Source organism: Ixodes scapularis, unplaced genomic scaffold (assembly GCF_016920785.2).
Source record: "Ixodes scapularis isolate PalLabHiFi unplaced genomic scaffold, ASM1692078v2 PGA_scaffold1__304_contigs__length_218370807, whole genome shotgun sequence".
Taxonomy (NCBI): domain Eukaryota; kingdom Metazoa; phylum Arthropoda; class Arachnida; order Ixodida; family Ixodidae; genus Ixodes; species Ixodes scapularis.
In genome coordinates, this window is record NW_024609846.1 from 149243449 (window position 1) to 149262264 (window position 18816).

An 18816-nucleotide genomic window follows, 5' to 3' on the forward strand; every position below is an offset into this window, starting at 1 on the left:
CAAGTCGTAGCCGCAGGATTCGATCCGAAGTGGGCCGTGGTCGCTGGCTATCCCACTTCTGAGATGTTACGGTCTCGACATTGAAAACGGGGGCGGCCGAGAGAAGGTTAGGAAAGGACGTTTAATATACGTCAGGCAGATATGGCTACTGAGAAAAGAACTCTAAGTCACGCGGATCGTGGAGCGCTCTTTTGGTACTCTTCGTCGTCATCGAGGACGGCGCTAACACCAAGGTCACTTGACCCCCAAGGTCATCCCAAGGTCACGTGACCCCTCCCCAAGGGTCATCGGGGGTCACGCGACTCCCCAAGGTCACGTGACCCCTTCCCCAGGGTCACGTGACCCCCAAGGTCACGTGACACCCCAACTCACGTGACCCCCGATGACGTCATCAGTGACGTCACTGATAACGTCACCGGCATCCGCATCGTCATCATCACTGATGACGTCACCGGCATCCGCATCGTCATCATCGCTGATGACGTCATCAGTGACGTCACTGATGACGTCACCGGCATCCGCATCGTCATTGTCATCATCACTGATGACGTCACCGGCATCCGCACCGTCATTGTCATCATCACTGATGACGTCATCAGTGACGTCACTGATGACGTCACCGGCATCCGCATCGTCATCGTCATCATCACTGATGACGTCACCGGCATCCGCATCGTCATCGTCATCATCGCTGATGACGTCATCAGTGACGTCACTGATGCCGTCACCGGCATCCGCATCGTCATCGTCATCATCACTGATGACGTCACCGGCATCTGCATCGTCATCGTCATCATCACTGATGACGTTATCAGTGACGTCACTGATGACGTCACCGGCATCCGCATCGTCATCGTCATCATCACTGATGACGTCACCTGCATCCGCATCGTCATCGTCATCATCGCTGATGACGTCATCAGTGACGTCACTGATGACGTCACCGGCATCCTCATCGTCATCGTCATCATCACTGATGACGTCACCGGCATCCGTATCGTCATGCTCATCATCACTGATGACGTCATCGGTATCCGCATCGTCATCGTTACTGATGACGTCATCGGCATCGTCATCGTCACGTGACCCTCCTAGGTCACGTGACCCCCACCCAAGGTCACTTGACCCCCCCAGTACCCTTCCCTCCTCCTCCTCAAGAACTGCGCTCTAATTCGGCGTTACAGGGAGTTGTAAACGGCTTTCACTTTTTTACTTGCAGTTTCTAAAATGATGCGAAATGACGGGCCTAATCGAAATGTCTGTAAGACCATATACATATATATTTTGTTTTACCTTAAGTTCACACAGAGCCGACGCTATAAGCTAATGGGACAGATGAGACTGTCAAAAACGTACCGTTATGGTGTTCATGATTTTTTGCGTGTTCTGTCATCGCTGAACTAATCATAAAATGAAAATGTCGAGTGACTTGAGCTTTTGACGCTGATTGTTTGGTACCATTAGCTGATTGTTTGGTACCACAAGTACCCGTCATGGTTTTCAAGGGAGCTCAGGCGTTGCTTGCGACGTAAGCTTCATTATCATCGTCTTTTTAAAAAATCTGGACTGGATAAGTGGTACGCCAAATTTAGTGAGTGTCGTGCTTTTGCAAAAGGGCTTTTTAAACAAGACGAAAGTATGCATGCGGCTGTACTTGAGAACGATATGCACACGAATCCAAAAAAACTTTCGGAAGTATGTACCATCAAAAAAGAAGCGAAATCATAATGTCGTTCCCATAAGAGATGATTCTGGTTACACATGTGATCCAAGTAAAATTGCCAATAAGTTCGCAGTGCATTTTAAATCCTGTTTTTCGTCTGCGGCAGTCAGTGACGGCAGCACGACGTGCCAAGGCACATTAGATTTTCTTTCTTTTACCCCATTTGACGAACTTGAAATTAAGGAAAGCATTTTTAAAATGAAACCTAAGTTGTCTTGTGGTAAATATTGCATTCCTAGTTCTATTGTGAAAAGGTGTGCGGAGCTTCGGTGTCCTGTCTTATTACACATATTTAATTTATCGCTTCGTTCAGGAATATTTCCGTCTATCTGGAAAAGCGCCGTAGTTGTTCCGATACATGAATCAGGTGATCCTAGTATTGTAAACAACTACCGTCCCGTTTCATTACTGTTTAGTTTTTCCAATATTTTTTAGATGGTAATACACAAACGTCTGTACAGTTACTTCAGCCTAAAAATAAACCCCGAGCAACCCGGATTTTTGAAGGGCAAGTCAGTTCAATCTAATCTGTGCTCTTTTTTAGATTATACTGTTTCATTTGTTCGTGACCATGCACAAGTGGATGCAATTTATTTCGATATGACGAAGGCCTTCGATAAGGTTTATCACAATATTCTTCTTATCAAAATTGATAGTTATGGTTTTTGTCCAACGTACTGACATTGGTTTAAAAGTTATCTCTCATGTCATGAAAATTATGTTCGTGTGTCAGGGCTCATGTCTGATAAATTTTTGTGGCCTTCCGGTGTGCCCCAAGGAGGCAACCTTGGTCCACTCTTATTCTTGATTTTTGTGAACGACATCTCTCATAGCGTGAAAAACTGAGGTATTGCTATTTTCTGATGACATCAAACTTTTTCGCTGTGTTCGCTCGTACTCGGAGTGCAAACTTCTTCAGGACGACGCGTTGGCAATTTCAAGGTGGTGTTCTATGAACCATCTTTTGCTTAATGAGCAAAATACAAAAATAATGTAACTGTCTAGAAAACGTCAGTCACTTGTCTTCCCTTACACAATAGACAGCAGTGTCATCTCCCGAGTGTCCGTCATTCGTGATCTTGGAGTATTTTTTTAATTCATCCTTAAATTTTAATAATCATGTTTCAACTATATGTAATCTCTCTCTTAGTAATCTCGGGTGATATTTTGTTTTACGAGGCAATTTTCTTCTCCTGATTTTCTCACGCGTTCGTTTTGCTGCTTAGTGCGTACAAAGCTGGAGTTTGCTTCAATTGTTCGGAATTGTATCAACCACACTGCATCATGCTCTATTGAGCGTGTTCAAAGACGCTTCATAAGCATAATCTATGACAGGCATTTCGGGCGCAAGTGTTACTACAACTATAATGTACTACTTAAGAAACTAGGGTTGCGCACCTTGCTCGATAGAAGGCGTTTACATGATTTTATGTTTTTCCATAAGGTTGTGAACACAACTGTTGATTCATCGCTGGAATTTAACAGGCTTGACCAATTTGCTATAGACATTTTTAGTGACGTGACAACTTTTCGACGTACGCTGGAGTCAATCATTTGTGTATAAAGTTGAATCTATGTGGCTGTCTGCATTTAATTTGCAATGACGAACTGTTCATAACTATTTAGGCTATGTGCTGTTTAAGGACACAACAAAACAAAGATTATTACTTTATCGTCGGCTGAGTTTGGACTTAATCTGAAGCGTTGAAGCGAAGTATAAATCGTATCGTTGATCGCTAAAGTAACATAACTAAAATGAGAGTTAAGCTGTGTACGTACCGGAATTGAAAAAAAATTCGTATATGGAACTTTCGTACTTACCTATTTTTTATTACGCAGATTCGTGAGCATGCGGAAAGCATGTCTGAACCTGAAATCCCATTTGTCAAAACGACGATAGCACAGCTCACAAGTGTTTCGAAAGAGGTTGGTGGATTAATTATCTGAAACCTGAGAGTGCTAGTCACCTTATTTTAGGCTGTAGAATTTACAGCATTCAGTAAGTTCAATTAATACCTCTGCACTTTGTCATATTGCTTCTTATTCCTGTTGAGTTACAATGCAGTAACAAATTGGATGCTGGATGCGTTAATGATTCAATGACAAAAATAATTGAGTGGTGTACACATTTTGAGAACACCACGGGAGATAAATCTAGCCAGTCGAGATTCAGTTTCAGAACCTCGCCTATCATGGGATTTACTGTTGAATTTTTTTTTAGCCTGAAGGTAATTACCGTCAGAAGTTAGCACCCCCTTGGGTGTAATTGAAGGAAAAGGTGAGGGGGCTGTGTGCAAGATATATGTCTCTTTAACTAGGATCGACCTCCCACTATTTATCTTTGGGACACTGTATTAAGGACACCATTTGATGACTGCGTTCATAAGTGTTTCTAACCATTCTAACAATATTAAACACGCAACGCGTTTTGTAACGTTGTGTGAAAATTCTTCATAATTCTTAAAAGAATCAGTAATCTGGCTCTTACTAGATTTATCAGGCGCAAAGATTTTGATAACCAACGGCTCGTGATATGAAATATTTAATGGAATCAATGCCTTTAATAAACTAAAGTACACGATATATCCGAAAAATACGAAGACTAAATACGGTTGTAGCACTCTTCTTTATCACTTTATACACATTTACAACTTAGTCTTATTTATATAAATTGTTCTTTCAATATTTTCTGACTGAAACCTGATTTATTACTGCCGTAGCTCGACTGGGAGCTTTTCTTCGGGAAGATACTGGAGCCTGTTGGTATTAAGCTCCAACCTGAAGAGCCAATAATCCTTGCCGGCGAACTCTACGTAAGAACAATAATCGAATTCGTGAGTAAATCACGCAGGTAATTATTTCCTCGATATATAATTAGTGCGCGATTTATAATAGACTGTTCGGGTGAAAAAAATCAACGAAGCATAACGAATTTAAATTTGTCGCTGCCTGTGCGTAACCGAAACAAAAATTTCATATTCGTTTTTTTTCTTAAGTTATACAACTTGGTGTCATTAACTAAATTTATTTGTATTACTAGCAGTGGGAGACCATGAGTATGATAACTTGATAGTCGTCCAGAAACTAAAAAAGAAGCGATTCGTACCCCTAACGTATAAAGCAAAATGTGACGTCGTTCTTGGACTATATAAAAAACGAGGGTGGTGTCTATTAAAATTTTGTGCAATTTCTAAATTCTTTGTTTAGCTAAAATATAAGTATATTTTTTTGGACTCAGTGAGCTTACTGCCTGTTTCGTTCTGTATGAAATGTTTAAATGACGCAATCAACAATCAATACAGAGTTAGGTCGGATGTCTGCGTAAATAAAATATGGCACAAAATATACCGCATAAGTATACGCAGAGGATCATTCACAAAATATGAGCCATTTAATTGCACGTAGGCAGATCCTTTGGTCGGCTCCTGTGCTACGATAATCGTCTTCACCTCACGACGACTTCTAGGAATGGCTCCTACATCGCGCGAAGTAGTTCTTACAAGATTTGGTTGTCGGAGGAAGAAGTAACATTTTAGTGCCCAGCTCTTAGGCGCCCGTTTCCGGCTTGAGCGGTGTCGCAGTCGGTGTAACCGCGCGGTGCGCTATGAATAAATTTCCCCGCTAAATCTAGTGGAAAAATTTTCCCGCTAAATCTAGCGGAACAATTTCTTCGCTAAATCTAGCGGAAAAATTTCCCCGCTAAATCCAGCGGAAAAATTTCCCCGCTAAACCTTGCGGGCAAATTTCCCCGGTAAATCTAGTGGAAAAATTTCCCCGCTAAATCTAGCGGAAAAATTTCGCCGCTTAATCTGACGGTAAAATTTCCACGCTAAATTTAGCGGAACAATTTCACCGCTAAATTCAGCGGAAAAATTTCCCGCTAAATCTTGCGGGCAAATTTCCCCGGTAAATCTAGCGGAACGATTCCCCGATAAGTCTTGCGGAAAAATTTTCCAGTAAATCAGCGGAAAAATTTCCCCGCTAAATCTAGCACAAAAATTTGCCAGCTAAATCTAGCGGAAAAATTTCCCTGCTAAATTTAGCGGAAAAATTTCCCCGCTAAATCCAGCGGAAAAATTTCCCCGCTAAATCTAGCGGTAAAATTTCCCCGCTAAGTTTAGCGGAAAAATGTTCCCCTAAATCCAGCGGAAAAATTTTCCCGCTAAATCTTGCGGCCAAATTTCCCCGGTAAATCTAGCGGAAAAATTTCCCCGCTAAATCTAGCGGAAAGATGTCCCCGCTAAATCTTGCGGGCAAATTTTTCCGGTAAATCTGGCAAAAAACTTTCCCTGTTAAATCTAGCGGAAAATTTTCCCGCTAAATCTAACGAAAAATTTTCCCCGCTGAACCTAGCGGAAAAATTTCCCAGCTAAATCTAGCGGAAAAACTTCCCCGCTAAATCTAGCGGAACATTTTCCCCACTAAATCTAGCCGAAAACTTTCCCCGCTAAATCTAGCGGAAAAATTTCCCCACTAAAAATTAGCGAAAAAACTTCCCCGCTAAATCTAGCGGCTTTAGATGTTTCAAGTTTTGTAGACCAGAGTTTGTTTAAAGGGAAGCTACGGAGCTTCTTGGAAAAAATGAGTTAGAAGTGAATTCTAGTGTATTTTTACCCCGTGATCCCGAATACCCAAACCATTTGCTGCGTAAGTATTGTTAAACGCGAGAAAAACGCGAAAGACAGTCGCTGTCCGTGACGTCATCGACGGCTCTTTTGGCTGCCCAAGGCTAGGGAGGCGGGGCTTCAGTGCTATTTTGAAATTGCTCGTATGGCTCTCCGGCGCGTCGCATTGAAATACAATTGTGATATCTGTTAATCTAAAGGCCAAATGAACGCAATTTAAGCGTTTTTTCTCAAATGTAGAAGTGCCCCATCTTCCCTTTAAGTAGGCTTGATGATGCTCGAGCGGTCGCCCCACGCCACAACACGCCTGGTGGTTCTTGCATGTCCTTACACTACTTATTGCCCACTCCTTTGACGCCAAGAAAAATACTCAATGCTGTATATTTAGTCAAGAAGATATGTTCATGCCACTTATGGACGAATGCTGAAAACAAGGACAGATTGCTCAATGTTATATTATAGAAGCACGAAAACGTTGTAAACCGTTTCGGAAGGGTTATTGAAACTAAAGCAAGAGTGCAAAAAGAGCTGGTTCAATCTTGACATGGTAACCCGTCGGTGGAGCAAAAACGGCACAGACAACATCAAACGTTATTTTAGCCTTCTCGTTGTTGTGTTGTCCGTTCTGTCTTTTGTCCGCTCCTGCGTGTCCATGTCAGTATTAAAAAGATACCGCGTTAGAATTCTAGGCCAATTTTATTGTCTAAATTTACTTTATTCATTTATTCAATTTTTTATTGCAAATAATACATCAATATATGTATATTGATCAAGAAACATATCATAGCCAGTAGTTAGTGGCGGATCCATTCAAAATAAATGCAATACGAATAGACAATTCAGTTCATACACAAATTATGCAAAATAAAACACCTCAATATTTAACGGTTGACATTTTATACGCTTCATGTATTACTTACAAACATAATCTACATATTTAATAATCTACAAACATTAATGTTATTTGGTAACACAATCTGTGCTCTGTCATAAAATATATATCGTACAACCCAAACACACAAAACGACATTCTAGTTTAACACCTATACAAATAAATATCCACGTTTCAAAAATTTAACTACGTATTGAATAAGTTTACCCACTTTGAGTTTGCCGATGAAAGAAACACATTCTTAACGCTGGTAACTTTATTATGAGAATGCAAAATAGAGATGAGATTTTCATTCCACATTTTAACACGTGTGCTTTCAGCGACGTTGGCCATGTAGTCACTGTGGGATATAATTATTAAGATTTTTGTGCAAAGGAATTCGAGAGTTAATCTTGGATTTATTGTTTGCGCGGGATTGGGACGGCTCGCACGCTTCTACTTCGCGTAGATCAGGGATACAAAGTCGGGGCTGGAACGTGGAAAATCGTAAGCGCTGACATCTGTAATCGTGAGAGGAAGAACGAGAAAAAGAACGACAGAAAATCCGGAGACAGACGCAAGGTTAGGCCTGTTCATTCTGCAGCCGATGATTGTTTACCTTTTTACACCGCATTCCACCGGCGTTTTCCCGTGCAATAGAGCAAGAACAGATTAAGCAACGACCGTGCAAGTGATGGTTTGTTACCTCTGTGTTCATTAAAGTCGCACCAGAAATCTGATCTCCACCGATGGCGATCGCTATGCGTGCACCACCGCTTCGAGGCGGCCGAAAGGTATGTGACGGTGCCGAACGCGAACGTCTTCTTCGTTATTTTGGGTCCATATCACAATGACGTTATAGCGAACAGTGGCATTTGAGCGAATAACGGAGGCGGGCGTTAACCCGACCCCCGCGCTGCGCTTACGGCGCTTCGCGGCGACGGTCTATGGCGGCTCATTACAAAAAAATGTGAACCCACTTGGCCCTCCAGAAAACAACGCTTCGCCGCGTCCGACTATTCGCTAAAGTGTCATTCGGTGAAACGTGGGCGTTCGCTAAAACGTCATTCGGTCAAGTGAGTGTCTCCCGTTATTTCTGACATGGGCGCCGTGGTACGTATAATTTCGCCCGGCCTGTGTCGCATGTTATTTATGCAGCTAAGCAGTGACAGTTGTCTCTGGTCGTCGTAAAGATCAGTCGGCTGAGGCGTTGGTGGGCTTGTGAAATTCGAGCAGCGGCCATTTTGAACAGCGGAGGGGGAAGCGGGGGAGAGAGTGTGGGGGAGGTCGCTCCGAAAATGCCAGTTTATTTTCCCGTCGTCGATTCGAAGCGGCCCCACGAAGCAGAATTTTGCCTCCCTCACGGATTTTGGAAAGCGCTCCGGATCTATGAGTGGAACTCGTAGATCCGGAGCGTCTGTTGTCTGAGCGTCTGTTGGCATTTGTTTTTTTACGAGCGTCTTTCTAACAGCAATTGAAGATCCACTTTCACTGATAGTTTGATATATATACCCGTGTGCTTCCTAATATATCACTACTTCGTTTTTGGGACTAAAATGTCAAAAATTGGTGAATTTTTACGCATCTCGTTAGCATGAATCAACACTATGAAAATTTGTCACATATTCTTCGAGTCTAGGCATTGCTGTTCGTTTCCCTCCATCTGAAGTGAACCGAAGCGTTATTGTTGAAAGCGGAACAGAACTACGGGTTCGCACTTGAAACATCCCAGGAAAAATGTTCTTCCAGAGGACGACTTAATAAACTAAATTTCACAATTAAACCCTTGACAAAGCATGCAGTTCAGATCTTCTAGAATGAAATGCCTCAAAATGAGGTCCTTTTATTCATAATTGTTTCAAGCTGTGACCCGAAAATCGTATTAAAACAAAATGTGTACGCATTTTTTTTTTCTTTTGCAGTTCCATGTTTGAGGTTATCTCAGTGCTTTGCATAACCGAGTTTCACATTTGTCATTTTGATTCAGGTCTACAGTGTACAACTCCCTTATGTTGGCGGTAATACAAAAATTAGCTCCACTCGCTCTGCCGGAGTTTCAAGAGATGCTTTTTGACGTGCGAAGCATCACAACAGGAGCCAAGGAAGACGATCCTCAGTGGATGCGCTGTATGAACAACATTGTCGGGCTATCTGGCGTTATGGACCACCCCGCCGGAAGGCTTTACATCGAAAAAAAATTCAGCACGTTTGCTAGGAAAGACGTAAGTTGTGTCTAAGAATTGCAATTTTACACGCGATTTATTTAGGGGGTCTTAGTGGGCACAAATAAACATAAGTAGGCTGCCGCGGTACATCAGCAAAGCTCACTCACTCATCTTCCTCGCCATCTCCGATCAGCCGTGATGTGAGGGTGAATGAGTTCGTAAACGTCGAAAACTCATAAGTTTGAGGTTGAGTGAATCGCGTGAGTTTGGTGAGGTGCGCGAGTTTGGTAAGTCCATGATTTCGGTTAGGGGTGTGAATTTATGAGGCTGGTGAGTTCACGGTTTCGGAGAGTTAATAAGCTCAGTGAATGGCGACAGTCCATGAGTTAGGTGCGTTTATGAGTTCGTTGAATGGCGTGAGTTAATAAGGTCGGTGAGTTCATAAGTTTGGCGAGGCATGAGGTCCCTGAGGCGCCATAGGCTGGTGAATTTTAGGAGGAACATCGAGAAAAAGCGGGTCATGTAACTTCTGCAAATAATTTCTTGGAAGTCAAGTCAACGCTCGCTTCACAACAACGTTGTTAGCTGGCACGGCTGGTTTTCTACGAGTGATTGAAAAGGACGAAACGGCGCCAAAGGGTTTAGGCTCGCTTCACGGCGGCTAGCCGTGGCCTTTGCCTTCGGTCGCTGCTTCGCGACGGGGTGATGAGAGGGGATACTGGGCTCTCCTGCTCGACTCGCCTGCTCCTATGTTAAATGAGAGGCACAGACATAGGCGAGGCGTTCCGTAATTTTAAGGTGAATAACGGGGGCCACGTCGGTACGCCCAAGGGTCTAAGTTGTTATTTTGAGTGCACTCGTCTTAATCACGGTCGCTGATTTTGAAGCCCAGATTAAAATAGGAGCCGGGTGCAAACTGTGCCGATTCCCCCGTATACTCAACTCAATACTCAACTCAATTCCAGCCTAGAGCTCTGAAGAAAAAACTACGCATAGATCTTTGTGCGCCCGAAATTCAGGATTTTTTCGGAATTGTGTTTAAAGGCTGCTACGGGTATTTATTAGCATACAGCAGTTTACTTTGTTATTGATCTTTATTAAAAAATTGCAGACTATATGTTCCTATATTTCATTCAGAGAGGTATGAAATGATATTTACTTTTGTCCAATATTGATAATCACAAATCATTGGCATTTTGCCTGCTAAACCCGAATTGGTTTTGTTTTTAATTATTAGCAGTGAGAGATTAACGAAAAGCGCAGCATTCGCGCCCTCAACATGCAGCTATATTCAGTGAAATAACTAGTCCACAGCGATGTCAGAACTAGCGGCAAGAACGTGTGGTTTAATCTAGTGTCTAGTTTGTGGGACAGCACGAGTAATGGAACCGCACGATCAACACACAAGCTCACAGGAGCAGCGTTAATGAAGGTGCAGCGCATTTTATAAACAGAAATGTTTTATGATTGCCACCGATCACGCACTCTATGGTGGGTAATGCTGCCCTTCCCAAATTGGTAGTGCTCGGCTATTGGCATCACCGCAGTGATTGGTTACGAGTCACTTCCCGGAAGTCCACCAAGGCTCGACTGGTGGTCTCCACTGCCACTACATACAGTTCAAAAGGTTTGTCCACAATGTACAGGACGTTTGTCGTACACGACACAATTTCTGCTCACTGCGGTTAGTCGTTTATACGACTTCACTTGTTACATTGGCTTTCATAAAAAAAAAATCTAACTTATGTGGTCGCGCGAAGCTTGCGCGTATGTCGTCAGCCCCCAAGCGACATTTAATGATTTTGTTTCTGCTGAAGTCAACAAACCTCCATATAAACCTGCTCAGGGAACAAGAAACTGTACCATTATATCTTGCCTGCTATCTCAGGCCAGCCCCTCTCTGTGTCTTGAGATATTTCCAGATTGCGAGACATTTTCATAATCTCCTTGGCAGATAACCAATATCGAACCTCATCGTGTGCGTTAACATCCAACTCTGATCCCACCGTTGTACACACAATTAGCGCGAAAGGAGACGAACACACGAAAGAAAGAGAAGACAGGACAGAGCGCTACTTACAACTGGCGTTTTATGAGAGGAATGTTCAACCAACTAGGCCATCAAATTATTTTTTTTTGAGCCCACCCTCTGTGAACAATTTCGTCCCTGTGCATGCAGACTAGAATTCCGATTTTTAAATGGAATATTTAGTAGCTTTAATGGTAAGACAAATTGTTTTCTCTCACATTTGTACACCTGCTTTAACATTAATATTACGTTTATGCCGATGGGTGAACATCTAGGGACTTGTTCGCACACGTACTACGGATAGGCCAGCGGGCATGCCCGCAGACATTTGCGTACACAAAGAGGCATTAAGGAAGAGGTCGGTATTCTGGAGTAGGGTGGCATGAGATCTTCCGTGATCCATTTGTTGGTCATACCATGTCAGCACATTTATACTCCATCATCTAAATGTCTGCAGTAAACGTAAAGGTATGCAAGCCTAGTTTGACACAGTGCTTTTGTTTGTACGAGAACGCGTGCATAGAAGGCACTTTCCAAAGCCACGCGCTTCTGCCCATGCCTTTGTCTCCACTGCAGATGTTTGAAAGCTGGAGTATAGTTGTGTGGGAACGTTCATTTGTATATAAACATGTCATTATATGGCAATCTGAACATGTTCGAGTAGGTTTGGGCATATGTCTTTATGTATGAATATCTAAGCTTATTTATACGTGCATCGGCTCGCAGTATTTGCTCATTGTAATTGTGATTATGTGGTACGTATGTGCAAAAAAACCCCAGGGTAATGAGAACTTTATTCTGTTAGAATAGAAAATCTCCAGGGAGGATTTACTCATGAGGAGCAAAGCTCCGCCCTTATAATTAAGGGCTGCTGTACAAGGGATCCTGTGTTAAGAAACTACCGTTTAGTGGCATGTACTAATGCAATCTGAGAAATCATTATATTTAAAATGCTAAGTGCCACGCAAATTTACTGCGTTATAAAACCCCACGTCCAGTGATGACCCAGTCCGTCATGTCCCATTTAGTAATTTCAAATTCCATGGCGCGAAAAAAAAAAATTATCGGCGAAAGTAGGGGCCGATTTTCTCAATATCTTTTTTTAGCATGGCATTTAACAAAAGTAACAGTCAATGGCAAGAATACCCGACACCCCGATAGCCATTCAAGAGGTGGACGTTGAGAAGAGTCAGAATACTAGCTGCACCCGATAAACGTGTCGTGTGCTGAAAAACAGTTTTCTTACTCGCCAATAGTATTGGCATACCAGTTATTATTCTTATGTAATATTTTTTTATCAACTGACACAGCTTGCACCGGGGCGTTTCTCAGTCATTTACGAGGCGCGTTTTTTAATATTTTTAAAGCGCAGCTTTTAGGCGACCGTTTCCGGCTTGAGCGGCGTCGCCGTCGTCGTCGGCATACCCGCGGCGACGTTTCGGCATGGTGACGTTTCAGTACCGTGTCGAAACGTTCGCACGGGGTCACGTGACCTCCCTGACCCCTCCGAGGGGTGTAACGTGACTCCCCTGATTCCCCTGAAGGGGGTCACGTGACCTTCGTGAGGTCACGTGACCCCGTGACGTCACGTGTCCCCCGTGAAGTCACGTGACCCCCGTAAGGTCACGAGGGTCACGCGACGTCACGAGGGTCACTTCACCTCACGGTTACGCCGACGGCGACGGCGACGCCCACGCCGCTCGGAGGGTGGAGCGGCATGATGGGGAGGTGAGAAGGAAAGAGAGGAGGGGCATACTTTCCCCTGAGTATCCTTCCCTCCTCCTCCTCAAGCGCTGCACTCTACAGAGTGATTCAAGAAGACGCCAGGCTCTTTAAATCGACCGCGAAATTTGGTTTCTTAACCTAGAGCGCAACAACTTTGTGCATCGTTGCCCACAGATGGTCCATTTTTTTTTTGTAAAATTCGCAAAGAGCGAACTTACCTGAGGAAAAAGTAAAGAAAGGAAAAGGCTTAGCTCCTATGGAAACGCAGCGACGCCACCGGTCTTCAAACAACACGGCGCCGTTTCGCACGGGAGACAAGAGATGGCGCAACGAACGCCGCCAACGAACGAGCATACGGCGCCGAGAGCCGGCGTCTTTAGCAGACAATCTTTTCGACTCAAAAGCGGCACGCGTTCCACAGGCGGCTACAGTCGCAGAAACAAAAACAGGCGCGGTAACAACCAGACAAGGGCAGAAACAAAAACAGGGGCGGTAACAACGCCGAGAGCCAGCGTCTTTAGCAGACAAGGAACTACCGTTCCTTGTCTGCTAAAGACGCTGGCTCTCGGCGTCGTATGGTCGTTCGTTGGCGGCAGTTCGCGTCGCGACCGCTTGCGCCATCTCTTGTCTCCCGTGCGAAACGGTGCCGTGTTGTTTGAAGACCGCGCTGGCGTTTCCGTAGGAGCTGAGCTTCTTTCTTTCTTTACTTTTTCCTCGGGTAAGTTCGCTCTTTGCAAATTTTCCAAAAAAACAAAATGCACCATCTGTGGGCAACGCTGCACAAAGTCGTAACGCGATAGGTTAAGGAACCGATTTTTGCGGTCGATTTAAAGAGCCTGGCGTCTCCTTGAATCACCCTGTAATTCGGCGTTACAGGGAGTTGTAAACGGGTTTAATTTTTTTAGCAGCATTATATTTCGACCAGTAAACAAAAGGGGAGGGGGGAGAGTAAGATTCAGTATTTAAATAATTACAAATATATTAGGTGTACGTGCATGCGCGTGTGTGCTCGGAAGCAACCTTTCCCATGCGAGGAGATTAGGCGCCCCAAACGTTTTTGTCTAAAAAATGCAGGAAGAATTGTCTGCCATTTACTAAAGCTCCGTGACCGCTCCCGCCCCCTCATGAAATATTAAGTCAAAATCTTAATTAGGCTATCAGAAGTTAGCAGTGAAGTAATTTGAATGTGGAAAAAAAGAAGAAGGTGCGTTTGCACCACTCTATCGTAGTTTGTTCGTACAAATTCGTGAACACAAATTAAAAACAAGCGTTCATCAAAATCTAATAAACTATATTAATAAGAGAATACAGTTTTTTACACGTAGTTTGTAAATATTTGTATCCAACATATTGATAGTTTTGAACTCAAGAACACCTTGTCTAATCGTCATTAATACCGGAGGCATCCGACATCGATAACGATTTTATGTCAGGATCCATAAAGCAAAACATTTTATGAGGTACACAGTCGGTAGATTAGAACGGTTGAGGTTTGACTTGTATGTGCGGCGAAACAAAACTGAGAGGCGCGATAAAATTATATAAAATTGTCTACTTGGCAACGAATTGCCGAAAAAGCTATACTCTTTTATTAGGGAGAAGTTTTCAATATTATTCTATGCAGACTAAAATACGCACCTATGACGGTTCAAGTTTGCACAAAATAATAAATACCTAAACAAACAACGCAGAGGACGCTCACTCCATACTTTTACGAAGTTGTCACGAATGCATAAAACAAAAAGTACACACAATAAAAACTACTTTTTTACGAGACTCGCAATGATGCGCTTTTGTATCCCCAAAAAAGCGCCTCTTCCTCTATACTCGGCTCACCCTGAAAAGCCGACGACCAGACTCAAGGTTCTGCAAGGCAGAAAATCCTCCTCATCATGGGGTAGGAAGAAGCAGGCAACAGTGGACAGGGTAGAAGGGTTAAAGGAGGAAGCGAGGGAAAAGTGGAACGCGCGAACTGGTCGTAGGTGTTTAAGCTGTGTCTGGAAGCTCTGCCTGCAGTACGAGCTTGATGGCTTCCGGTGTGCTTTGGTTGCGTGTGCCTGCGCGTTCACGTTTGTGTTAGCAAGGCCAAAATGCTCACACTGAAGGCGGACCTTCCAGTCTACGTTTAAGGGGAAACGAAATATAGCGCTCGGAAAGCGCGCGGAATGAGTCGAAGCGAAAAAAAAAAAGTAAACATATTTCTTCACTTGGTGAGCTGACGGCTAGCGCCGGAAAGGCGAAGGACAACAATGACCAAGGCGGATTTCTAAAAGCCGTGCAACCCGTCTGCAACACGAGCGCCGGCGCCGCCACTACGGTGAGGGCGAGAGCTACTTAGTTAATGATGTTGGTGAGTGAGTGAGTTTACGATTTCGACGAGGGCGTGAGTTTGTAAGTTCGGTGAGTTCGTGAGTTTTGTGAGGGGTTTGAGTTCGTGAGTTCGGTGATTTAGGTAAGTTCGGTGGGTTCATGAGTTCAGCGAGTGGCGTGTGTCTCTGAGTTCGGCGAGTTAAATAGTTCAGTGAGGGACGTGAGTTTACGAGTTCGATGGGGGAATGAGTTGGGCGAATTAAATAGTTCGTAAGTGAGGACTTGAACATGAGTGCCATCATGAGGGTGAGGATGAGTGAGGTTTTATTTTGTAATCTGCAGCTAACTCTGAGCGAGTGAGTTAAACCAGAAATTCCGACGTTTTGCTGCCGCAGACGCTTCTTTGTGAAAAAGACAAAACAGGGGTAATATAACTTACACAAAACAAACTGTGGCTCGCCGTTGACGGTCGCCTAGGGCTTAGTATGCTGGTGTAAGTATACCTCTTTACTTTCGCTTGCGGGCTTGGTATGCTGAACGAAGTAGGAGTGGCCTTCGATGGTCACCTGCGTATTAAGTAAGATGGACTAAGTTCTTCTCACCGCGGATAGTTCCGTGCTGCCGGAGGCGCCTGTCGGCAGCAGGTCATAGTTAGTCTAGCTGCTTTCTCTATTAAGGCGAAAGCCTTAGATGTCTCATCGTTCAGTCGACCTTCAAAGTCCTTGAGCGAAAACACGTCGACGGCTTAAGAAGTACAAAAACACGTCGGCGACAGGAAAGGCACGAAAACACGTTGCCGACGCGAAATGCACCGAAACCCACGGTTCGCCACTGGACCACGAGATGGCATTACTTGTGCCAGAAACCAGCGGAGGCGCGCGCGCGGCGCAATCACAGCGGGAGAGGAGGACACTCTCGCTCGGGCTGCGCTGAAGAGCAAGCGTGCGACATGCCGTGGGATTAACGGCGCCAAAAGTGCGTCGTGAGAGAGCGCGCTGTCTTCGGAAGTTCGCTACCACTTGGATCGGCGCTTGGGCTTTCGTCTTCAAGTCGTCTTAGGGATAACATAAGATACCTTGTGAATTTTTCCCCTTCCGCCCTGGGGTGCCTTAAAAAGATAGTAACTGTACCCTATGTGTAGACGAGCAAAGATGACAGACTGTGGATCGCATGGTCCGGGCTTCGATTCCCGCTTAGCCTTTTGGTGACTGTCGCCACTTGCAAATAATTGTGCCTCTATCCGGTGACAGGTTAAGATTTCTAAGGATGATAATCTCATCTGCTTTCACTTTGGTAGAGCGAACGCTGGACGGAAGGCGATCTCTTCTCCAGCAATTGCTGTGCAAAATTGGAAGGAGCTTGGCGGAACTCTCGCCGAACTCTTAATCTGCTTCCGACTATAGTTTTGTTTTTTTAGGAATGATCGGTGTTAAGTATGCCACGTATATGCTTTGTATGCTAATGCATCGCCAGCTATAGGCTATGCATGCTTGATGTTGACATAGCGTGCACGTAGACCTTTTTTGTTACAGTCGAGCGTTGCACTATACGCATAAAATCCAGCCCATAAATATTTGCATGAAAACGGTTTAGTGTAATAGTATTTTGGGATAAAATACGACTCCAAAAGTTTAGCTTCCGAAATATAATCGATAAGATTTAGCTTTTATAACTTCATAAATCTAGATATGCAAACTGAGTGAGAATGGTACATCGCCTGTTCAGTGTTGAACCCCACGCATGTGGCTCGTCATTTACTGTGAATTTCTTTTAATCGGCGGTTACCATAGACCAAATTATTGTTCCTGAATAATCTATTAAAAGGTGATACTCAAAAGTTTTCTACAAAATGCTAGACATTTTCGGTCAGTGTCGTATTCTCCTCTCGCATAGTAAATTTGACATTATATTTATATGCAAATTCTTTAGGAAAAGAAACACACGCTTTAGCTGCTGCGTTTGAGCGCCATGCCGTGATTGTGCTGCTTAAAGTGTACAACTTCAACAAAATATATCCACGTTACAAGGCAATGGCGCCTTATCATATAGCAAACCAATTGAAACTCAACTCGCACTCTAGAACATTTAGATACGTAAGCATTGCCTTAGAGTCAACAAGTATTGACAATCACTGAAACCTAAGGAAACAGTCCAACTAATTGAACTTACGTAACCAAAAAACATAAAAACGAGAAATGGCATTGTGATGGTAATTTTCATACTGGGGTAATAATTAGGGTCACATGGCAAAGTCAATGCTTCGGCGTAGATTTTTATATAACCTCTTCATTCGCAATGCTCGCAATGTAGACACTGTAGTTAATCACTTTTAAAGGTTCTCAGGAATATAAAAGATATCGCTTTATTAAGAAAGTGCTGCTCGCGTCGCACTCGGTGCTAAGGTGAAGCTCTCAGTTTTGTTTTTAACAAATACTTTCTTGTCAATGTTTTGTGATTGCGGCGACTCACTCACAGAGATAATGTGGAGAATTTTATCTATCGCGAGATTTTAATACATGGCACTAATTACTAAAAAGCTTTAAATTTATTTCTAAAATATATGTGATAAGTAGCTATCGACAAAATTACAGGTGAATGTTCAACATATAGTATACTTAAATCATGCCTTGTAAAGGTCCTGTAGCTGCTTGCGTATCGCGTGATCTGCATGGTGCGGCCGTAAGGACTAACACACTTGGCAGGTCTTGCGAATTCCGGATTCAAAATGCAGACACCTGAAGTTGGGCACGCGAACGAAGTTTCGAAGGACGTCTTGAATACTTTTTAGAGCTTAAGTCAAAGGGGGTAAACTAATAAAAATAAAGCGAAAATTGCGGCCGTGCATTCACTATTCCCTCTACCGGATCTTCGTCGTCTGACCCCTAGTTTGTGATCTTGCTCTCGGATGATCACCATTGATGTATTTTGTTTAAAATATTATTTATCGTAACTATCTTGCTCATCGCCTGGCTATGCTATTGGCTTTCATCGTTTTTGCGTTCAGCAAGGCAGCCGGAGCGAGCTCATTAACCAGTGTGCACACGACAAACAGGCCAGTGTAGGACATTGAAAATACATGGCCCCCCGACTTTATTTTTATACCTCACTACCTCAGAACTGTGTTCTAAAAAATAGACAGAAAACTTCTGACGAAACTATTTTAGAATTCCCCTATTTTCAGATATTTGTACAATATCGGGTCAACGCCGACCGTCCGGTAGATCAGCGCCTTATCGCGGCGTGAAACAGCTAGTCAGCGAGGTTAGGCTTGTGCCTTCTGCCACACGCGTGTAACCACGCTGACCTGCCGTTGCACGCCGCAATAAGGCGCTGAGCCACCGGTCGGTCGGCGTTCGCGTGATATTGTC

At 43.7% G+C, this 18816-nt stretch overlaps 1 protein-coding gene across 1 annotated transcript in view; it reads left to right on the forward strand.

The window, feature by feature from the left end:
* LOC8035500 (neprilysin-1-like) overlaps positions 1-18816 on the forward strand; it is a 90502-nt gene that overhangs the window by 30522 nt on the left and 41164 nt on the right. The window contains exons 7-9 of the mRNA XM_040214774.1: positions 3563-3649; positions 4444-4574; positions 9207-9441. Of these exons, the coding sequence (XP_040070708.1) occupies positions 3563-3649; positions 4444-4574; positions 9207-9441 (453 nt within the window). The remainder of the gene's footprint in view (positions 1-3562; positions 3650-4443; positions 4575-9206; positions 9442-18816) is intronic.